This window comes from Nomascus leucogenys, chromosome 18 (assembly GCF_006542625.1).
Source record: "Nomascus leucogenys isolate Asia chromosome 18, Asia_NLE_v1, whole genome shotgun sequence".
Classification (NCBI taxonomy): Eukaryota; Metazoa; Chordata; class Mammalia; order Primates; family Hylobatidae; genus Nomascus; species Nomascus leucogenys.
Window position 1 is genome coordinate 18,563,761 of NC_044398.1, and position 24,730 is coordinate 18,588,490.

Sequence of the window (24,730 nt, forward strand, 5' to 3'; positions counted from 1 at the left end):
AGTGGCATAATAGTATCTCACTGCAGCCTTGAACCCTCAGTCTCAAGGGATCCTCTGGCCTCAGCCTCCCCAGTAGGTAGGACTACAGGTTCAGGCCACCACACCCGGCTCTTTGTTTTTTCATTCATTCTTTTACTAAAGTTACAAATAAATATTGTATATATTTATCATGCACAACATGAAGTTTTCAAATGTGTATACACTGTAATTGGAGTTATCATTCTTTTTATAATTGATATCAATGGAAACGCTCCACTGTCTCGATTCCTGTGGTATGTCTGATGAGCTGTTTCAAGGTTTTACAAAATTAGTCTGTAGTCCCAGCTTCTCTAGAGCTGAGGCAGGAGACTTGCTTGAGCCCAGCACTTCAAAATCAGGCTTGGCAACATAGAGAGACCCTGTCTCTACAAAAAATAGGAAAAATAGAAATTAACCAGATGTGGTTACAGGCGCCTGTAGACCCAGCTACTCAGAAGGGTGAGGTGGAAGGATAACTTGAACCTGGGAGTTCGAGGCTACAGTGAGCCGTTACTGTGCCACTGCACTCCAGCCTGGGGAACAGAGTGAGACCTTGTCTCACAAAAATAGAAAATAAAGTAGATAAATAAAGATTAGAGGAGGGAATAGGGAGTGATTGCTTAAACAGGGCACAGCATTTCTCTTTGGGGTTTTGAAAATGCTCTGGAAGTAGAGAATGGCTATGGTTGTACAACAGTACAAATAAACTAAAAACCACTGAATTGTACACTTTTCTTCTTCTTTTTTTTTTTTTTTTTGAGATGGAGTTTCACTCCTGTTGCCCAAGGTGGAGTGTAGTGGCACAATCTTGGCTCACTGCAACCTCTGCCTCCCGGGTTCAAGCGATTCTCCCGCCTCAGCCTCCTGAGTAGCTGGGATTACAGGCACCCGCCACCACACCCAGCTAATTTTTGTATTTTTAGTAGAGACGGAGTTTTGCCATGTTGGCCAAGCTGGTCTTGAACTCCTGATCTCAGGTGATCCGCTTGTTTAGGCCTCCCAAAGTGGTGGGATTGCAGGTATGAGCTACTGCGCCCAGCTGAGTTGTACACTTTTCAGCTGTAAAGTGATGGATTTCATGTCATGTAAATTCATCTCAATAAGAAAAATTAGGTTGGGTGCAGTGGCTCATGCCTGTAATCCCAGCACTTTGGGAGGTCAAGGTGAGCAGACCACTTGAATCCAGGAGTTTTGAGACCAGCCTGGGCAACATGGTGATATCCTGTCTCTACAACAAATACAAAAAAATTACAAATACAAAAAAATTAGCCAGGCATGGTGGTATGTGCCTGTGGTCCCAGCTACTCAGGAGGCTGAGCTGGGAGGATCATCTAAGCCTGAGAGGTTGAAGCCGCGGTGAACTGTGATTGTACCACTGCACTCCAGCCTGGGTGACAGAGTGAGACCCTGTCTCAAAAAAGAAAGAAAGAAAGAAAGAAAGAAAGAAAGAAAGAAAGAAAGAAAGAAAGAAAGAAATTGAAACTATAGCAGTTACTTTAAAGACCCAAACACTAAAAATAACCCAATGCCCATGTCCAGCAGAAAAAATAACATTGTTATGTATTTAATCAGTGAACTTACTATACAATGAGAATGGACTACAAATATACTTGACAGCTCATTTTGTGAAAACTTAACAAGCTATATACTTATGATTTGTACACCTTTCTATGTGTATGTTCTATTTGAAAACAGTTTGTATCAAAATAATAGGTATGGCTGTGCATGGTGGCTCACACCTGTAATGCCAGCACTTTGGGAGGCTGAGGAGGAGAATTGCTCGAACCCAGGAGGCAGAGGTTGCAGTGATCTGAGATCACACCACTGCACTCCAGCCTGGGCAACAGAGCAAGACTCTGTCTCAAAAAAAATTAATTAATTAAAACATAAAATAAAAAATAAATAAAGTAGATATTGCCTAACGAACACTACTGATGTAAAAGTAGTTTAATTTTTTTTTTTTTTTTTTTTTTTTTGAGTCAGAGTCTCACTCAGTCGCCCAGGCTGGAGTACAGTGGCATGATCTTGGCTCACTGCAACCTCCGCCTCCCGGGTTCAAGCGATTCTTGTGCTTCTGCCTCCCAGGTAGCTGGGACTACAGGTGCACACCACCACGTCATGCTAATTTTTGTATTTTTAGTAGAGACAGGGTTTCACCATATTGGCCATGCTGGTCTTGAACTCCTGACCTCGTGATCTGCCCACCTTGGCCTCCCAAAGTGCTGGGATTACAGGCATGAGCCACCACCCCTGGCCTTTGATTTTGTTTCTTAGAGAAGAGGTCTCACTTTGTCATCCAGGCTGGAGTATAGTAGCACAGTCCTGGCTCATTGGAACCTCCACCTCCTGTGCTGAAGCGATGCTCTCGCCATCAGCCTCCTGAGTAGCTGGGGCTGCGGGTGTGCATCACCACACCTGACTAATTTTTTTTGTATTTTTGGTAAAGACTGGGTTTCACCATCTTGCTCAGTCTGGTCTTGAACTCCTGGGCTCAAGCAATCCTCCCATCTTGTCCTCCGAAAGTGCTGGGATTACAGGTGTGAGCCACTATGCCTAGCCTAGTTGTCTTTTCTTTTTGTATATTATGTCCTTTTGGTATTTTATGACTTCGCTGAATGTGTGAAAAGCAAAAATAATATTTTAGGCTGTATCCACAGGGCTTTACATTTAGTTGCTATTAAATTTTAATCTTCTATGGCTGCTCTTCAGATTTAAGTAGATGACATGAGTAATTTCTGTATTTTACAGGCAGATTTTGACAACAAACCAGTAAATGGCCCCAAGTCAGAATCCATGGACTACAGTAGATGTGGTCATGGGGAAGAACAAAAATTGGAATTGAACCCACATACTGTTGAAAATGTAACTAAAAATGAAGACAGCATGACAGGCATCGAGGTGGAGAAGTGGACACAAAACAAGAAATCACAGTTAACTGATCATGTGAAAGGAGATTTTAGTGCTAATGTCCCAGAAGCTGAAAAATCGAAAAACTCTGAAGTTGACAAGAAACGAACCAAATCTCCAAAATTGTTTGTACAAACGGTAAGAAATGGCATTAAACATGTACACTATTTGCCAGCTGAAACAAATGTTTCATTTAAAAAATTCAATATTGAAGAATTCGGCAAGACATTGGAAAACAATTCTTATAAATTCCTAAAAGACACTGCAAACCATAATAACGCTATGAGCTCCGTTGCTACTGATATGAGTTGTGATCATCTCAAGGGGAGAAGTAACGTTTTAGTATTCCAGCAGCCTGGCTTTAACTGCAGTTCCATTCCACATTCTTCACACTCCATCATAAATCGTCATGCCAGTATACACAATGAAGGTGATCAACCAAAAACTCCTGAGAATATGCCAAGTAAAGAACCAAAACATAGATCTCCCGTTCAACCAAGTCTCTTATCATTAATGAAAGATAGGAGATTAACGTTGGAGCAAGTGGTAGCCATAGAAGCCCTGACTCAACTCTCAGAAGCCCCATCAGAGAATTCCTCCCCATCAAAGTCAGAGAAAGATGAAGAATCAGAGCAGAGAACAGCCAGTTTGCTTAATAGCTGCAAAGCTATCCTCTACACTGTAAGAAAAGACCTCCAAGACCCAAACTTACAGGGAGAGCCACCAAAACTTAATCACTGTCCATCTTTGGAAAAACAAAGTTCATGCAACACGGTGGTTTTCAATGGGCAAACTACTACCCTTTCCAACTCACATATCAGCTCAGCTACTAACCAAGCATCCACAAAGTCACATGAATATTCAAAAGTCACAAATTCATTATCTCTTTTTATACCAAAATCAAATTCATCCAAGATTGACACCAATAAAAGTATTGCTCAAGGGATAATTACTCTTGACAGTTGTTCCAATGATTTGCATCAGTTGCCACCAAGAAATAATGAAGTGGACTATTGCAACCAGTTACTGGACAGCAGCAAAAAATTGGACTCAGATGATCTATCATGTCAGGATGCAACCCATACTCAAATTGAGGAAGATGTTGCAACACAGTTGACACAACTTGCTTCGATAATTAAGATCAATTATATAAAACCAGAGGACAAAAAAGTTGAAAGTACACCAACAAGCCTTGTCACATGTAATGTACAGCAAAAATACAATCAGGAGAAGGCCACAATACAACAGAAACCACCTTCAAGTGTACACAATAATCATGGTTCATCATTAACAAAGCAGAAGAACCCAACCCAGAAAAAGACAAAATCCACTCCATCAAGAGATAGGCGGAAAAAGAAGCCCACAGTTGTAAGTTATCAAGAAAATGATCGGCAGAGGTGGGAAAAGTTGTCCTATATGTATGGCACAATATGCGACATTTGGATAGCATCGAAATTTCAAAATTTTGGGCAATTTTGTCCACATGATTTTCCTACTGTATTTGGGAAAATTTCTTCCTCGACCAAAATATGGAAACCACTGGCTCAAACGAGGTCCATTATGCAACCCAAAACAGTATTTCCTCCACTCACTCAGATAAAATTACAGAGATATCCTGAATCAGCAGAGGAAAAGGTGAAGGTTGAACCATTGGATTCACTCAGCTTATTTCATCTTAAAACGGAATCCAACGGGAAGGCATTCACTGATAAAGCTTATAATTCTCAGGTACAGTTAATGGTGAATGCCAATCAGAAAGCCCATCCTTTGACCCAGCCCTCCTCTCCACCTAACCAGTGTGCTAACGTGATGGCAGGCGATGACCAAATACGGTTTCAGCAGGTTGTTAAGGAGCAACTCATGCATCAGAGACTGCCAGCATTGCCTGGTATCTCTCATGAAACACCCTTACCGGAGTCAGCACTAACTCTCAGGAATGTAAATGTAGTGTGTTCAGGTGGAATTACAGTGGTTTCTACCAAAAGTGAAGAGGAGGTCTGTTCATCCAGTGTTGGAACATCACAATTTTCCACAGTGGACAGTGCACAGAAAAATTTTAATGATTATGCCATGAACTTCTTTACTAACCCTACAAAAAACCTAGTGTCTATAACTAAAGATTCTGAACTGCCCACCTGCAGCTGTCTTGGTGAGTACTTGTGTGGATGTGTTCTTATTTCACCTGCACAAATTACCTCAATCATGACTGAAGCAAATTCTGATTCATCTTTTTTGTGTGATATTTTTCCCCATTCTTATCCTAACTAAGATGGATTAAGTAAATCTATAACCATTTTTCTGTGGGACCTTTTGGTTCTGCTCACAAGAATGGAAATTCAACTCATAATTTGGAAAAACAAATTTGGAAAAGGTAAACCCGCTCAAGTGGAAAAATAGGCTGATATATCTCTCAATGTTGAATGTCTGTCAATTTGTTGTGCATAGCATAAGAATGAATTTCCTAGGCCAGGTGCAGTGGCTCTTTCCTGTAATCTAACACTTTGGGAGGCCGAGTCAGACGGATCACTTGCGGTCAAGAGTTCGATATTAGCCTGGCCAACATGGTGAAACCCTGTATCTACTTAAAATTCAAAAATTAGTTGAGCATGGTGCACGCCTGCAATCCCAGCTACTCGGGTGGCTGAGGCAGGAGAATCACTTGAACCTGGGAGGTGGAGGTTACAGTGAGCCAAGATTGTGCCACTCCCCTCCAGCTTGGGCAACAGAGCAAGACCCTGTCTTAAAAAAAAAGAAAGAAAGAAATAACTTAATAGTTTATTACAGTTTGTTTATTCTTCCTATATTCAAAAAAATTTCAACTTACAAGCCTTTCATTATATTTTTGTGTGTGTGAGAAGATACATGTGGAGAATGTAAAACATGTATAAGTTAACAGTTATAAAATATATAGCTGGCAGTTGCCATCCTACTCTAGAATTGAAGCTGGTTTATGTCTTTTTTAGTGTCTAGTGCTTTTACACTCTATCCAGTACGAGATCTAATACTGTCTTTTTTTGTCCAAAGAGCACTTGATATTCTGAAATAATATATTTCTATTTCTCTGCAATACAAAGTGTACTTATGTATAAAGAAATTCCATAATCTTGGCCACTTGAAGAATTCATAAGCCTTTCTGAATTTTAACATTTTAACAAATTTGTTTAATTCTGATTTCCTATTTGAAAAAATCAAAGAATAACCAGTGTGCTAACATGAGTCATGTGCTTATAGCTGACTCATGGACTGATCCCTAACCAATGTATTTCTACATTTTTGTGCCTTAGGAGTCATTGAAAGAACATTGTGAACCAATTAGTTTTATTAGTGTGTTAAAAGCCCTGAGAAAATCTTGCTGGGTAAAGATTCTCAGGCAGATCTTATGAGAAATTTCCTCAGTATTTGAAACATGTGAAAGCTTAATTTGAATCCTGTACTGATTAGTTACTGTCTATGGCCAAATTTCAGGTAAGCATTCTTCTAAGAAACCTGTTGATTTTAATATAGCTGTAAAAAAATAGGGAAATTAAATAGATAGTGTCATTAGAGTTCGTTAGGCTGCTTGAAGCCCCATTATTTTGTTTACCATTCAACTATGATAGAATAAGCTTTGTGAAAAATCTGTTTTGAACCTCATCCAAATAGGTTTAGTTATTGGAAGTCTTACTTAAAATATGGCTCCAAGTCACAAAGACTTAAGATTTGCCTTGACCAAAGGTGATGTTTTTATTAGAAGCAGGTGGTTCCATAGGGAAGATAAGTATATCACACTGATTTTTTAACAACAGTAGAAAATATAGTGTTGTGTAGTAATAATATTGAATTCTTGTCTTTCCAAAGTACACTTGTTGTTCTGAAATAATATCCTTCCATTTCTCTGCTCATTGTTCAATACACAGTGTTTTTTAGGTTTTTGTTTTGTTTGTTTGTGGATATGGGGTCTCACTTTGTTACTCAGACTGGTCTTGAACTCCGGGGCTCAAGTGATCCTCGTGCCTCAGCTTCCTAAAGTGCTGGGATTACAGACATGAACCACCACACCAGCTAACACACAGTTTTGACAAACTGCAATGTGCCAGTTACCAAGGATAGGCTGTTCTGAGAAGAATCTCACAATTTGGAAAGAGTGACAATGCTGTCTGAGTGGAGTTGAATTGGGAGAATAAGTTTCTTGAATTAAGGAGAGAAGAATGTAATCATGATAATGGCTTCCATTCTGGAGCTCTTACTACAAGTCTGATATTGTGCTTGCTTGACTTGTTATTTTCACAGCAGCTCTTCAAAGAGAGGGCTTATTATCCCCATTATACAAATGCAGAAACTGAGGCACAGAGAATTTCATAGCTATCCAGTAACTGAACTGGGACTCAGAGACAGCAGTCTCAACTCCAGAACCTATCGTTATAACGTACACTCTGGTGCTTAATAAAGGTGAATTATAAAAGAGAGAACACTTTTCGGCTAGGTGCAGTGGCTCACGCCTGTAATCCCAGCACTTTGGGAGGCCGAGGTGGGCAGATCACGAGGTCAGGAGATGAGACCATCCTGGCTAACACGGTGAAACCCTATCTCTACTAAAAAATACAAAAAATTAGCTGGGCATGGTGGCGGGTGCCTGTAGTCCCAGCTAATCGGGAGGCTGAGGCAGGAGAATGGCGTGAACTGGGAGGCAGAGCTTGCAGTGAGCCGAGATCACGCCACTGCACTCCAGCCTGGGTGACAGAGCGAGACTCTGTCTCAAAAAAAAAAAAAAGGGGAGAGAACACTTTTCTAAATATCCTTACAAATGGAAATAAACACGTGCCTTTAAAGTTTATATACCTGAGCTAGACTACTTTTTCTATGTGCATGGTTCTAAAAGGATGATTGTCTAGTTTGAAGACCCTTTCCTTATGCAAAATAACTAGTCACAGCATATAGGAATAGACAGCCAGGCATTCAAAGTTGAATAAGTACCTGCAGTGGACTCAGCTGTTTTATTTACTGTCACTAACATGTCATTAGTAAATCATTACATGTGAATTTATTGTGCTCATTGTGTAGAAAAAGGCACTTAAGGACAGAGAAACAAAAAGTTACTTACCCAGTCGCTTTTTATCAAATCATCCCAAGTAGTACCATCATATCTGAGGTTAAAGAATTTCCATGGTGGAATTATGTTCTAGCAAAATAATCTAGCAAAATAATCTCTAGATTAGGATTGCTCAAACTGAGCAGTATTGGTATTTTATCCTTTGTAATTCTTTGTTGTGGGGAGCTGTCCTGTGCATTGTGGGATGTTTAGCAGCATCTCTGTCTTCCACCCACTATAGGCCAGTAGTAATGCACACACATAACTGCCAAATTGTCACAACCAAAAATGTCTCCAGGTATTTCCATGAGTCCCCTTAGCGGCAACATTCTCCTGGTTTAGAATCACTGCTGTAGATCACTAAGAATAAGATAAAATCTATCAAGTGTATCTTACTTAAGAAGCCACAACTCTTTCTGCCATCTTTCCGCACCGCCACAATGGTGCGCATGAATGTCCTGGCAGATGCTCTCAAGAGCATCAACAATGCCGAAAAGAGAGGCAAACGCCAGGTGCTTATTAGGCCGTGCTCCAAAGTCATCGTCCGGTTTCTCACTGTGATGATGAAGCATGGTTACATTGGTGAATTTGAAATCATTGATGACCACAGAGCTGGGAAAATTGTTGTAAACCTCACAGGCAGGCTAAACAAGTGTGGAGTGATCAGCCCCAGATTTGACGTGCAACTCAAAGACCTGGAAAAATGGCAGAATAATCTGCTTCCATCCCACCAGTTTGGTTTCATTGTACTGACAACCTCAACTGTCGTCAGGGACCATGAAGAAGCAAGACGAAAACACACAGGAGGGAAAATCCTAGGATTCTTTTTCTAGGGATGTAATACATATATTTACAAATAAAATGCCTCATGGACAAAAAAAAAAAAAAAAGAAGCCACAGAAGTAGGCTGGGTGCTGTGACTCATGCCTGTAATCCCAGCACTTTCGGAGGGCGAGGCGGGTGGGTCACCTGAGGTCAAGAGTTCGAGACCAGCCTGGCCAACATGGTGAAGCTAAAAGTACAAAATTAGCCAGGCGTGGTGGCGCATGCCTGTAATCCCAGCTACTTGGGAGGCTTGGGAGGGGAATCGCTTGAACCCAGGAGGCGAAGATTGCAGTGAGCCAAGATCGCATCACTGTGCTCCAGCCTGGGCAACAAGAGTGAAACTCCATCTCAAAAAAATAATAATAATAAAAAATAAAGGTGAAAAAGGAAGCCACAGAAGTAATTCCCCTAGTATTTGACATCCAATGAAAATGACTTTTTGGTGTAGGTATACCATGCCTAGAAATTCATGAAATGCAGAAATTCCCCAGTAATTCTTGTTACACGTGAGTCTAAGGGGCCAAGTTAAAAATAGCATTTTTTAAGAAACATAAAATTCATGCTCACAAAAATTCAAGTGGTGCGGAAATACGACGCAAACATCTTCCTATACTTCCATTCTATACAAAAGAACATTATTGATTTTAATTTTGTTTCCATTTTTACAAAAATTTAAAACAATCTTTCTACTTGGTTTTTTAATATAATGATATTGTGGATTTTTAAATGTTTTATAAATATTATTGTTTCAATAGATTTATTGTATTCCACTATATAAACATCCCGTAATTTATTTAAACCACATGTTATTGACAGATGTTGAGTGTTTTGCTCTCTTTTTGGTATTACAAATAATTGTAACAAGGAACATTCTTTTGTAATTGTGCAAATGTATAGTAGAATAAATTGTCTGCAATGAAATTGCTCAATTTTCCTAGTACTTTGGGAGGCCAAGGCGGGTGGATCACAAGGTCAGGCGATCGAGACCATCCTGGCTAACACGGTGAAACCCCGTCTCTACTAAAAATACAAAAAAAAACTAGCTGGGCATGGTGGCGGGCGCCTGTAGTCCCAGCTACTCGGGAGGCTGAGGCAGGAGAATGGTGTGAACCCGGGGGGCGGAGCTTGCAGTGAGCCGAGATCGCACCACTGCACTCCAGCCTGGGCGACAGAGCAAGACTCTGTCCCCCCAAAAAAAAAAAGAGAGATTGCTCAATTTTAATAGGATTCTGAGGGCAACCTTTAACATTTATTGTTCTTGGATAACTTTTAGTATTACACCTCAATTAATACAGATTTTTTTTTAAGCAGGAGATAGGAGTATAAATATGACCCACATCTTAAAATATTTTTTTTTCTCCTCTGATTTTCAGAGGAAGAAAGAATTCGTTAGGGGCAGGAAGAAAGGAACATTAAAAGTTAAATTCCATGGGCTGTTGTCCTTGACTTTAATTATCAAATCTTACCAAAACCTTGTCAAGATTCGTGGTTCTGAATCGAGGGGGAACAAAAAGTATAAAAATAGCTTCTCCTGTCCCCTATGCAATTCTGTAAAGCTTTGGGTCTAATAATCTTATTCCTTCCACAGATCGAGTTATACAAAAAGACAAAGGCCCATATTATACACACCTTGGGGCAGGACCAAGTGTTGCTGCTGTCAGGGAAATCATGGAGAATAGGTGAGGAAATACGCTTCCCTGTTAAAATCATTCTTACTGTGGATCTGACTCAATGGAGATAAATCATCTCTAAGAACAAACGCCGTGATTGAAAAATGATCAGGAGTATGAGTTGGATGTTTCTTAGGGCCCAACAAAAGAGGGGTGTCCTTGTGTCCCTACTGAGCCACCCATCGTACAAGCTGTTGGGCACATAAAAGCACCCACAAAGCAAGACTAGTTGTCTTTGATAAACTCGGAAGTACTTTTTATATATCGTATAATGGTAGAAATAGGTCAAATTACCACCCTTGACACTGCATACCCTACATTCCCATTGCTTGTCTTGCACTCAGCCTATTTTTTAAAGAGTGATCTTTGAGGATAAGTGAGTAGGACTGGTTAACAAATTAAAATACCTGCCACACAAAAGCAAATGTTTAACAAAAGTAAATTATGAAGAGTGTCTGATTTTTGAACTTATGTACATCTGCATCTTATATACATTAAGATGTTCAAAGCCAAAGCCTTCAAGTACAGATTGCAATTAATTAGTACATTCCTTTCACTGTGTTTTATACTTAGGTATGGTCAAAAAGGAAACGCAATAAGGATAGAAATAGTAGTGTACACCGGTAAAGAAGGGAAAAGCTCTCATGGGTGTCCAATTGCTAAGTGGGTAAGTATTTCCTATTTATACATTTTTTTGAAACTTGTTATTCCAGAGCTGATATTTATACATTTACAATAGCCAGAGTGACCTGTATTTTATTTATTCATTTATTTATGTAATTTTTGAGACAGGGTCTTTGTCGCCCCGGCTGGATTGCAGTGGTACAATGACACCTCACTGCAGCCTTGATCTCCCAGGCTCAAGTAATCTTTCCACCTTAGCCTCCAAGTAGTTAAGACTTGCCACCAAACCCAGCTAATTTTTTTTTTTTTTTTTTTTTTTTTTTTAGTGGAGAGCTCAAGTGATCCTCCCGCCTCAGTCCCCTAAAGTGCTGGGATTACAGGCATGAGCCACTGTGCTGGGCCAGATTTTTTAATAGATTTTTAAGAAAATTGGCCATTTGCGATGAAAGTTGCAAATATATTTTCTCAGTTTGTTGTGGTTTTACCAGTTAGATTTTTTTTTTTTTTTACTGTAATCAGCTTTTTCATCTTTTATAGCTTTAGGGTATTGTATCTTAATTAGAAAAATCTTTACCACTTGTAGGTTATAAATCTTTCATTTTCTTTTGTAGTATTTTAATGATTTTATTTTTTTTCTATAATGAAGTATTTTATATTTATCCTGGTTTAGAGTATTGGTAGCTATATACACTTCTCCAGATGGCTACTCAGTTATCCAACACCAGTCATTTAATTGTACATCTCTTCATTATTGATGTGTATTTGTTTATATGTGAGAATTCTCTATTGTGTTAAATCATTGTCTTTAATCAGCATGAGATTGCTCTAATTATTTAGATTTTATAATGTTTCCATGTCTGATAGGCTAATTCTTTTTAATTTTTCAAAAGTGGTCTGACTATTCTGGTTTATTTTATCATATTAGTGTATAAACACCATGTTTCATTACAAGAATAAAATCCTACTGGTATTTTTATTGGAATCATATTAACAGAATTTGGAGAATTTACATATATTTCATGTTCAGTCTTCATATTCTACATATTGCATCTTTACATTTGCATATGCCTTCTTTTGTCCTTTAGGACTGTTTTAAGGTAGAATTTACATGTTTCTTGTTTTTGTACATATTTCTCTTGTGTATCCTCTAATACAGTTAGTCCAACAGACTAACTCTAATTTTATATTGCTTTAGAAATGATGGTCTCCTTACTTTGTTTCTCTCTTCCCGTGGGGATCTTTCCAGGGTTTTCCCATTAAGTGTGGGTTGTCAGCCCAGCATGGTGGCTCACGCCTGTAATCCCAACACTTTGGGAGGCCAAGGTGGGCAGATCACCAGAGGTCAGGAGTTCGAGACCAGCCTGGCCAACATGGTGAAACCCCGTCTCTACTAAAAATACATAAATTAGCTGGGCATGGTGGTGGGCACCTGTAGTCCCAGCTACTCGGGAGGCTGAGGCAGGAGAATCACTTGAACCCAGGAGGCGGAGATTGTAGTGAGCCAAGATTGGACCACTGCACTCCAGCCTGGGCAACAAGAACAAAACTGTTTCCAAAAAAAAAAGCGTGGATTGTCAGAGAATGCCTTTCGGGGGAGGGAACATTTAAGCTGAGAAAGGAGTGACAAAAAAGAGCTAAGCAGGCAGAGGATATGCAGGGAGTAGCATTCCTAAGCAGAGAAAACAGCAAGAACAAAGGTCTTGGGTTTAGAAATAAGAGTCCAGTAAAAAAAATCTAAGCAGAGTCATTTGAAATTAAGGGGATAGGCCGGGCACAGTGGCTCACACCTGTAATCCCAGCACTTTGGGAGGCCGAGGGGGGCAGATCACCAGAGGTCAGGAGATTGAGCCTATCCTGGCTAACATGGTGAAACCCCATCTCTACTAAAAATAGAAAAAGTTAGCCGGGGGTGGTGGCGCGAGCCTACAGTCCCAGCTACTCGGGAGGCTGAGGCAGGAGAATCGTTTGAACCCCCGAGGTGGAGGTTGCAGTGAGCCTAGATCGCGCCTCTGCACTCCAGCCTGGGCGATGGAGTGAGACTCCGTCTCAAAAAAAACAAAAACGAAAAACGAAATTAAGGAGATAATTAATAGAACCAGGTGGGGGTAAAAAGGTGAATGATTTTGTAGGCCATAGTGAGGAGCTGAGGTTTCAGCTCATGAGTAACATGAAGGCCTTCATGTTTGAATAACAAACAGGTATTATCTCCTGCAGTTTTAGCGGGTTAGGAATCCAAGTGGTGCTTTTGGCATAGGCTCCTATGAGGATGCAATCATCTGAAAACTTGACGGGGGGAGAGTGGTGCAGCTGGAAGACCCACTTCCAAGTTCCCTTACTGGAGGCCTTAGCTCTTTGATGGCTGTTGGCTGGAGGCCTCAGTTCCTCCTCATCTTAAATGTTTCATAACACAGCAGCTTGGTTTCCCCCAGAGTGAGTGAATCAAAAGAGAGCAAGGAGGAAACTACAGTCTTTCTTTTATCACCTCAAGAGGTTGAGGCCAGGAGTTCAAGGTCACAGTGTACTGTGGTGGCTCCTGTGAATCCATAGCCAGCCACTGCATTCCAGCCTGAGCAACATAGCAAGACCCCACATCTCTTTTTTTTTTTAAAGAAAGAAACAAAAAAAAATAAACTAGATTCTCAGAAGCCCCAGTTATAAATCTCCCATCCTGGCTTTGTGGTAATAATTTTCTTGCTTTCCACCTTTCCCTGCTAGTTATATATTTCTCAAACAGTATAGTTTTATTTTGTTTTGTTCTTTTGTGTCGGGCCTATCCATAGTACCTTGTATATTTGAAATAAATCACACAATTGGTTCCCAATGTCTGGCGCTGATAGTTGTTACCGATTTATTGAGCTGTATCTGTTAGCTATTTCTGAATTGTTCACTCCTTTGTCTATTAAGTGGTAAGGAATGAATATGTCCTCATGATGTGGCAGCTGGCTTCTCCTACAGTGAGTCCAAAAGAGAGAAAGGTAACTAGGCTTATTGGTGGGATTGGGCTGATTTCTTTTTCCTTTCTTTAAAACCTTTTCTAATATAATAATAATGACAGTGATATAAAGAATTGTAGTGTATAGTTTTTGGGGTTTTTTTTTTTTTCTTAACAAGGGAGATATAAACGCTGTAGCTTAAAGATTTTGGTAACAACTTTATATTTAGTATTTTTCCGTTGCCTGGGCTAGAGTGCGCTAACCCGGGGGACCCCAACCCCTGAGCCATGGGCCAGTAGGCACCTGACTTCACGGCAGGAAGTGAGCGGCAGGAGAGCAAGTGAAGCTTCATCTGTATTTACAGCCACTCCTCATTGCTAGTATTACCACCTCAGCTCTGCCTCCTGTCAGATCAGCAGTGGGATTAGATTCTCATAGCACTGCAAACCCTGTTGTCAACTGTACATTCGAGGGATGTAGGTTGTGCTTTCCTTATAAGAATCTGATGCTTGATGATCTGTCACTGTCCCACCTCACCCCCAGATGGGACCATCTAGTTTTAGGAAAACAAGCTCAGGGCTCCCACTGATTCTTTATGATGATGAATTGTATAATTACTTTATTATATATTACAATGTAATAATAATAGAAATAAAGTGCACAATGAATGTAATGTACTTGAATCATCCCAAAACCTCTGCCCCTGGCCCCACCCCTGTGGAAAAATTGTCTTCCATGAAATGACAGACTCTGGCTGTTGCCCAGGCTGGAGTGCAGTGGCGCAATCTCAGCTCACTGCAAGCTCTGCCTCCCGGGTTCACGCAATTCTCCTGCCTCAGCCTCCTGAGTAGCTGGGACTACAGGTGCCTGCCACCACACTTGGCTAATTTTTTGTATTTTTAGTAGAGACGGGGTTTCACCGTGTTAGCCAGGATAGTCTTGATTTCCTAACCTCGTGATCTGCCCACCTCGGCCTCCCAAAGTGCTAAAATAGGTTTTTTAACGATTATATGTCAGAAAAATCGTAATGTTAGTCAAACTTTATTTTTCCAAACTTTCCAGGTTATCTTACTTAAAATATTCACATTGTTTACTGCTTTTGCATAGAGCAATGCCGAGCCTAGAATTAGCACTTAATAAATTTGTGTTGAGTGAATGAATATGGAGCTCAAATATGACTATTTAGAAAATGTATTTTAGGGCTGGGTGAGGTGGCTCACGCCTGTAATCCCAGCACTTTGGGAGGTCGAGGCGGGTGGATCACCTGAGCTTAGGAATTTGAGACCATCCTGGACAATATGGTGAAACTCCGTCTCTTAAAATACAAAAAATTAGCCAGGCGTGGTGGCACGTGCCTATAGTCCCAGCTACTCAGGAGGCTGAGGTACGAAAATCACTTGAACCCAGGAGGCAGAGGTTGCCGTCAGCCAAGATTGTGCCACGGCACTCCAGCCTGGGCAACATCCAGAGTCTATCTCCAAAAAAAAAAAAAAAAAAAAAAAAAATTTCCCATTTGGGTGTGGTGGCTCATATCTGTATATCTGTAATCCCAGCACTTTGGGAGGCTGAGGCAGGAGGATCACTGGAGCCCAGTAGTTGGAGACCAGCTTACACAACATAGTGAGACTCTACAAAAAAATATATATATATTTTTTGTGAGACGGAGTCTCGCTGTGTTGCCCAGGCTGGAGTGCAGTGGCTCGATCTTGGCTCACTGCAAGCTCTGCCTCCTGGGTTCACGCCATTCTCCTGCCTCAGCCTCCTGAGTAGCTAGGACTACAGGCGCCCGCCACCACAACTGGCTAATTTTTTGTATTTTTAGTAGAGACGGGGTTTCGCCGTGTTAGCCAGGATGGTCTCCATCTCCTGACCTTGTGATCCGCCCACCTCAGCCTCCCAAAGTGCTGGGATTACAGGCGTAAGCCACCACGCCTGGCCAAAAATTTTTTTAAATTAGCCAACTGTGGTGGTGTGTGCCTGTGGTCCCAGCTACTTGGGAGGCAGGACAATTGCTTGAGCATAGGAAGAGGAGGTTGCAGTGAGCCATTATTGGGCCACTACACTCTAGCCTGAGTGACGGAATGAGCCCTGCCTACAGAGAGAAAAGAAAGTTGAGTATCTTGAATTTGAATCGGTATCTTGAAAGAGTATGGCTGTGGTATTTATTATTAGCGATATTCTGAGGCATGAGAAACTGAGGATTAGAGCTGGGAATCTGCTGGAGTTGTCCACCCCATGCTTAAACTTTAGGTAGAGGTTGAATGAAAATTGGAATTAAAAAATGTCCATGAAGGAAAGTGGGAAAATTTTTAAAACAATTTAAAAAAAGAATTAGATCTGTCTGTATTCTACATAGTTTGTAGAACTTTACCATGAGGTTATTTTGAATGACACTAGTGCAACTGGGTGGACTATATATGGGTGAGGGAGGAAATGAAGGTCAAAAATTTTGAATTAAGAAATCGAATATATACATGCTGCCAGTGAATTACATTGCTCCAAATTTACTTTTCATCTTGGATAATGTACCTTTTTTGTGTATTTGTTATAAAACATTAATCTATATCAAGCATCATTTCATGATTTCATTTTTTAAAATCTCCATGTATATGCTTAGGTTTGTTAATAGCATTAAAGTTCTGTCCTAAACTGCCCGCTCACCTTTTTTTTTAAGTTGTGTTTCTCTTGTCTTCTTTTTTTTTGAATCTTGCTCTGTTGCCCAGGCTTGAGTGCAGTGGCACAATCTCGGCTCACTGCAACCTCTGCCTCCCAGATTCAAGTGATTTTCCTGCCTCAGCCTTCACCATGTTGCCCAGGCTGGTCTGAAACTCCTGACCTCAAGTGATCCACCCTCCTCTACCTCCCAAAGTGCTGGGATTACAGGCATGAGCCACCGCGACAACCCTCTTGTCTTCTTTGCTTGGAAGAGAGATCTATTGCTTCTCTTTTTAATGATCATACACAAAAAGTCTAACAGCAAATTCTAACTGGCCAGCACCACTTTCTGAGCCATTCTTACATTGTTTTGCCTATGTGCTCAACACTGTTTTATTTTTCTCTTGAAATGTTTCCTTGCCAGGTGATCATTAATACTCTCACATTAACACTCTGCCTTTGACAGAGATTTTTGACTATTTCTCTGCTGTCACTTTGGATCTTGTCAGAAACAAGTTATCTTGTTCTTCAGTAGATTTTGAAGAAAAGGGTAATGTAGTTTCTTAGATGCACCTTAGATGTTCAAGGAGAATCACTTGAACCTGGGAGGCAGAGGTTGCTGTGAACTGAGATTGTGCCACTGCCCTCCAGCCTGGGTGATAGCATGAGACCCTGTCTCAAGAAAAAAACAACAAAAAAAAGTATTTTAAAAATTAGCTGGATGTCGTGAGTAAATCACATTTAAGAATTTCCCAGCTGGCTGGGCGCAGTGGCTCATGCCTGTAAACCCAGCATTTTCGGAGGCTGATGCCGATGTTTAAGGCGGATCACTTAAGACCAGGAGTTCAAGACCAGGCTGGCCAACACGGTGAAATCCCGTCTTTGCTAAAAATACAAAATTAGCCAGGCATGGTGGCTTAAGCCTGTAATCCCAGCTACTCAGGAGGCTGAGGCAGGAGTATACCTCTTTGTATACTTCCCCTCTTGAGCTTCTGGGGTAATGGCAAAAGTAGGTAGAAGAAGTCAAACAGTGGATGGCCTCGTTGGCTCCAAAGCCTGAGTGCTTCACATTGGGCATCATATGATGAGTTCCCCACTGTGCGATTGCGTATTAGTCAACACAGCAGATGTGGCAATGAATACCTACAAGTGATTTTTATTTTCTTTCGAGATGAAGTCTCGCTCTGTTGCCCAGGGTGGAGTACAGTGGCGTGATCTTGGCCCTCTGCCTCCCAGGTTCAAGCCATTCTCCAGCCTCAGCCTCTCGACTAGCTGGGATTACAGGCCTGTGCCACCACACTCAGCTAATTTTTATATTTTTAGTAGAGGTGGGGTTTCACCATGTTACCCAGGCTGGTCTGGAACTCCTGACCTTAAGTGATCCACCCACCTTGGCCTCCCAAAGTGCCGTGATTACAGGCATGAGCCACCTCGCCCGGCCAATATTAAACTGACTTACATGTTTTTCTTTACTTAAGCTTATTGTCTGCTAAAGTACCATTAGTACTCTTCTTATGTTAGTTTGTTTACTCGCTTATAGAGTTCATTTTTTAAGGAAATTTTAATTCAAGTATAATATACACACAGAAAAGTGTACATACCATAAGGTACAGCCCAGTGAAGTTGTACAAAGTGAACATACCCATGTGACCAGTGGCCAGATCAAGACATTACCAAAACTTCAGAACCCCATTGTGTGAACTCAGTCATTAACCCCTTTACAAAGGTTGAATTGTATTGTAAAAGTCTCATTTTTCTTGTAATATGTAGATAGCTTTAAATGATGTTAACTGGTGACTTTTTGGAGGAGTTGGCCACCATAATTTTGTTTTGAAAAATGTACTCTACTTTGTCTCTTACATGATTATTGATAAAACTCGAAAGTGACCTTTCTTTGGAAAGATACCCACTACACTTGACATGAATGTTGCTCCCAGCTCTGAATCTGATCTGGAATTTGTATGCCGCCCAGATCATTTATGGCACTGACAAAGCACCCTTTGGAAACCTTACAAATAAGATTGTGTTACAGGGACTTATTTTTTGCTTTAAAAAAATAATCTTTTTTAAAAAATTATAATTTACAGCTTGGATACTTCGCTTAGTTTGGTTTTTAATTTAACTTTTTTTTTACTTTTTTCTTTTTTTTTTTGAGATGGAATTTCATTCTTGTTGCCCAGGCTGGAGTGCAATGGCACAATCTGGGCTTACTGCAACTACCGTCTCCTGGTTTCAAGCAATTCTCCTGTCTCAGTCTGCTCAGTAGCTGGGATTACAGGTGCCCTCACAACCAAGCCCAGCTAATTTTTGTATTTTTTAGTAGGGATGGGGTTTCACCATGTTGGCCAGGCTATTCTCAAACTCCTGACCTCAGGTGATCTGCCTGCCTTGGCCTCCCAAAGTGCTGGGATTACAGGTGTGCCTGGCCAATTTTTTTTTTTTACTTTTTAAAAAACTATTATTACTTTTTTGAGACAGAGTTTCACTCTTGTCGCCCAGGCTGGAGTGCAATGACATGATCTCAGCCCACTGAAACCTCTGCCTCCCAGGTTCTAGGGATTCTCCTGCCTCAGCCTCCCAAGTAGATGGGATTACAGGTGCCCACCACCAAGCCTGACTAATTTTTTTGTGTTTTTAGTAGAGATGGGGTTTCACCATGTTGGCCATGCTGGTCTCGAATTCCTGACCTCAGATGATCCACCTGCCTCGGCCTCCCAAAGTGCTGGGATTACATGCGTGTGCCACCACGCCGGCCTTTTTAAACCTTAAAATTTTTTTAAATTGTGTAATCTTGCTCCTTCTAATATTAGTTTTTAAATTTAAAAATTATATATACATATTATAGATATATTTCAAATTTTAAAAGCCATTACAATTTTAGCCTATGCTTAGAGATTATAATTTTTAGCAGTTTGGGTATACTCAAACTAAGAGTTAGGCTGCAAAAATTTTCTGTTTTTTGAGACAGGGTCTTGCTCTGTCACCCAGGCTAAAGTACAGTGGCGCAACTCACTGCAGCCTTGACCCAGGCTCAAGCAATCCTCCTTCCTCAGCCTCCCAAGAAGCTGAAACCATAGGCACTCACCACCACACCAGCTAGTTTTCTGGGGTTTTTTGTAGAAACGGGGTCTCATTTCATTGCCCAGGCTGGTCTTTAACTCCTGTGCTCAAGAAATCCTCCTACCTTGGCCTCCCAATGTGTTGGTTACAGGCATGAGCCACCATGCCTGGCCAGAACTTTTTTCTTTTCTTTGTTAAAAAAAAAATACCAAGTGTTGTGGGTTTTTTAATTTAAAAAATTTTTTTTCTTTTTTTGTTTTGTGAGATGGAGTTTCACTGTTATTGCTCAGGCTAAAGTGCAGCAGCGCGATTTCAGCTCACTGCAACCTCTGTGGTTCAAGCGATTCTCATGCGTCAGCCTCCCCAGTAGCTGAACTATAGGTTGCACCACCACACTCGCCTAACTTTTGTATTTTTAATAGAGACAGGGTTTCACCATGTTGGCCAGGCTGGTCTGAAACTCCTGACCTCAGGTGTTCCACCTGCCCTGGCCTCACAAACTGCTGAGATTACAGGCTTGAACCACTGTGCCCTGCCCTAATTTTTGTATTTTTAGTAGAGGCGGGGGTTTCACCATGTCGGCCAGGCCAGTCTCGAACTCTTGACCTCAAGTGATCCACCCACCTTGACCTCCCAAATTACTGAGATTACAGGCATGAGCCACCATACCCAGCCTGTTGTTAATAGCCAAAAAAATAGAAACAAAATACTAAGCTAGGAGTGATCATTTTTGTCATTGTACACCTAAGGTAAAAGTAGACATCATTGGCCGGGCACGGTGGCTCACGCTTGTAATCCCAGCACTTTGGGAGGCCGAGGCGGGTGGATCACGACGTCAGGAGATCGAGACCACCCCGGCTAACACAGTGAAACCCCGTCTCTACTAAAAATACAAAAAATTAGCCGGGCGTGGTGGCGGGCGCCTGTAGTCCCAGCTACTTGGAGAGGCTGAGGCAGGAGAATGGCGTGAACCCAGGAGGCGAAGCTTGCAGTGAGCCGAGATTGCGCCACTGCACTCCAGCCTGGGCGACAGAGCAAGACTCCGTCTCAAAAAAAAAAAAAAAAAAAAAAGTAGACATCATGATTCAATTTGCATTGTAACTAGCAAAGTTGGGTGTCTTTACTTATTATTAATTTTTATTTCTTCCATGAATTCACTCTTCATAACCTCTTTTTAGGTTGTCTTCTAATTTTGTAAATATGTATAATAGACCACATATGTATAATATGTGTATGTATAGTAGACCATGGCTGGTTTTATCATGGCTGGGCGTGGGGCCTCACACTGTAATCCCAGCACTTTGGGAGGCTGAAATGCACAGATTGCTTGAGGCCTGGAGTTTGAGACAAACCTGGGCAACATAGCCCGACCTCATCTCTACCAAAAATACAAAAAAGTAGCCAAGCACGGTGGCAAGCACCTGTAGTTCTAGCTACTTGGGAGGGTTAGACGGGAGGATCGAATGACTCTGGAGAGCTTTTAAATGATGTTAAAGGCTGCATACAGTGAGCTGTGATCGAGCCACTGCACTCCAGCCAAGGTGACATAGTGAGACACTGTCTCCAAAAGAAAAAGAAAAGAAAACAAAAAAAGAACAATTTTTAAAGAACAAATTTCAATTTAGAAGAGCAATTCCCTGATTTGTTTAAAAAAACGTTTCTCTTGAGGGTTGGAGAATTACCTATTGGGTACAATGTTCACTATTTTGGAAGTGAGCATACAAAAAGCCCAAGACTTTACCATTGCCCAATATATCCATGTAATAAAACTGCACTTGTACTCTCTAATTCTTTTTTTTTTTTTTTTTTTTTTTTGAGACGGAGTCTAGCTCTGTCGCCCAGGCTGGAGTGCAGTGGCGCAATCTTGGCTCACTGCAAGCTCTGCCTCCCGGGTTCCCGCCATTCTCCTGCCTCAGCCTCTCCGAGTAGCTGGGACTACAGGTGCCTGCCACCACACCCGGCTAATTTTTTGTATTTTTAGTAGAGATGGGGTTTCACCGTGGTCTCGATCTCCTGACCTCGTGATCCGCCCGCCTCGGCCTCCCAAAGTGCTGGGATTACAAGCGTGAGCCACCTCGCCCGGCCTCTCTAATTCTTTAAAACCAAATTTTCCGGTTGGGCACGGTGGCTCACGCCTGTAATCCCAGCACTTTGGGAGGCTGAGGCGGGCAGATCACAAGGTCAGGAGATCGAGACCTTCGTGGCTAACACGGTGAAACCCCGTCTCTACTAATAATACACAAAAAAAATCAGTCGGGTGTGGTGGCGGGCGCCTGTAGTCCCAGCTAATCGGGAGGCTGAAGCAGGAGAATGGCGTGAACCCGGGAGGCAGAGCTTGCAGTGAGCCGAGATTGCACCGCTGCACCCCAGCCTGGGGGACAGAGCCAGACTCTGCTCAAAACAAAACAAAAAAAACAAATTTTCCTGACATGATGCTCATTTACCCTTCCATATGAACCTTAGAAACATGCTAAATTTGAATAGATTGGGGGATTTGTGGCTAGACATTTAGGATTGGCTTTCTCATTTAGGAACACTATTATGTTCTTCTAACTGAACTTTCTTTTATAACCTTCTCTTTATATTTTTTATAGTTTTATTCTTAGGTTTTTTGCATCTTTCTGTTTTTTAACAACCTTACTGAGATATCAGACTTTAAACCAAACTTCTATCTGGTTATTCCTAGTATACAGTAAAGCTATTGCATCTTCAGTATATAAGGATCCACTTGTTTTACTCTCTTTAAAAATCGCGTAGATTTTTCTGTGATTCTCTTGAAAAATATTCTAGAAAGACTATTATAGCTATAATAATTGTGTCCTATTATTTTAATACCAGTCATATATCATATTGTCTATGTTTCAAATAGGACTGTAGAACAATTATGAAGTCTGTATACCAGCAAGAAGTTAGTGAATATAGTAGAAAAATAATTAAATGTCACCATAGTATTCATTGACATTAGGAATAGATAGTATATTTTTGTACAAACAGAACAAGAATGTGTATACCTTTAGTGTTCTCCTGGTTTTTGGAAGGAGAGTAATTAAAAAGCTGTTTAAATACTTGTTTTTTCTGTTTCCTATATGCATGTGACATGACTAGAAGCCAAATTTGCCTACTATAACAAAAACCTCTATGGGGCTTTGAGCTGCTTCTGTCCAAGCCTTGAGTATTCAAGAATAATCTTAGCTACAGCTGCCTCTTGGAAATTTAACAGTATCTTTATCACAACACTCTCCTCTCCACCAACATAGGTACCTCTTTTTTTTTTTTTTTTTTTTTAAGATGGAGTCTTGCTTCCGTCGCACAGGCTGGAGTGCAGTGGTGCAATCCTGGCTCGCTGCAACCTCTACCTCCCAAAGTGCTAGGACAACAGGCATGAGCCATGGTGCCGGCCTGGGTAGCTCCTTTTTACTATGTTTTACTTTGCTAGGTGACAAATATTGTTGGACATATATTCATATGCTTATCATCTATTTCCATATTCTCTTTTGTGAAGTGCATATTCAATTTTCTATGGGGGCAATTCTCTGTGTATGTTGTGTTGTATATATTATGCCAAATATTTGTAATGCAAATATATATAATATGTGTATATATATATCATGTCGAATATATGTCATGTAAATATTTCCTCCTGCCCTTTTGCTTCCCTTCTTTATTTATTTTATTTTATTTTTTTTGAAATGGAGTTTCTGTCGCCCATGCTGGAGTGCAGTGGCGAGATCTGGGCTTACTGCAACCTTGGCTTCCTGGGTTCAAGGGATCCTCCTGCCTCAGCCTCCCAAGTAGCTGGGACTGCAGGCAGGTGTCCACACCCGGCTCATTTTTGTGTTTTTTGAAGAGACAAGGTCTCACCATGTTGCCCAAGCTGGTCTCAAATTCCCGACCTCAAGTGATCCAACCACCTCCCAAAGTGCTGGGATTACACATGTGAGCTACTGCACCCAGCCTGCTTTTTTTTTTCACTCTGTTGCCCAGGCTGAAGTGCATGATGATAGCCTTGAACTCTCCATCTCAAGTGATCCTCCTGCTTGCCTTCTCTATTTTTTTATTTTATTTTTTGGGGGGGATGGAGTTTCTGTTGCCCATGCTGGAGTGCAGTGGTGTGAGCTGGGCTCACTGCAACCTCGGCCTCCCAGGTTCAAGGAATCCTCCCCCCTCAGCCTTCTGAGCAACTGGGACTACAGCTACATGCCACTATGCCAGGTTTATTTTATTTTTTGTGGAGACTGGGTCTCAGTATGTTGCCCAGGCTGGCCTTGATCTCTTGGCCTCAAGCAATCCTCTCACCTCTACCTTCCAAAATCCTGGCGTTACAAGTGTGAGCTGCAGCACCCAGCCTTTTTTATCTTTTCAATTAGCAGATTTGGTAAGCCATTTTAAAATGCTTTGCCCACTCCTAGGTCATGAAGATGTTTTCTTCTAAAATTCTTCATTGCTTTATTTTTTATGTTTAGATATACATTATAATTCAAGTTGATCAGTGTGAGGTAGGGGTCAAGATTCATTTTCTTCCATAAACTTTGGAACAATTGGTCAGTTTACACATACACACACACACACACACAAACCTCTGATAGGGTTTTGATTGGGATTGCATTGAATCTAGAGATCAATTTTGGGAAAATTGACATAATTATAATAATGCCTATTCCATGAATTTATACTCCTCTGCATATAGTTAGTCCTTTGTTTAATAATATTTTTAGTTTCCAGAAGTCTTATGGATTTAATATTTAAGCAATTTATTGAACTCAGATTTTAATTTAAAGACTCCTAACCATTGTGCTTAATTTTCTATTGTACAGTGATGGAAATTTGGAATATCTAGAAAGGGCACAAATTCTTCAGTAAGAAGCTTTTTAGCATTTCCTATGCAAAAACTTTATTAATGTAAATTCGTTGTTAATTTTGACAACTTGAATATTAACCAGTATAATTTTGGTATGATATATATAATTTTG

General features: G+C 40.9%; 1 protein-coding gene and 1 pseudogene across 2 annotated transcripts in view; both read left to right on the forward strand.

Moving 5' to 3' along the window:
- TET1 (tet methylcytosine dioxygenase 1) overlaps nt 1-24,730 on the forward strand; it is a 140,026-nt gene that overhangs the window by 86,299 nt on the left and 28,997 nt on the right. The window contains exons 4-6 of the mRNA XM_012497024.2: nt 2,767-5,074; nt 10,407-10,497; nt 11,062-11,155. Coding sequence (XP_012352478.1) covers nt 2,767-5,074; nt 10,407-10,497; nt 11,062-11,155 — 2,493 coding nt within the window. The remainder of the gene's footprint in view (nt 1-2,766; nt 5,075-10,406; nt 10,498-11,061; nt 11,156-24,730) is intronic.
- On the forward strand, nt 8,410-8,826 carry LOC100600774 (annotated as a pseudogene). The gene has a single exon (XR_001113509.2). The product of XR_001113509.2 is annotated as a 40S ribosomal protein S15a pseudogene (transcript).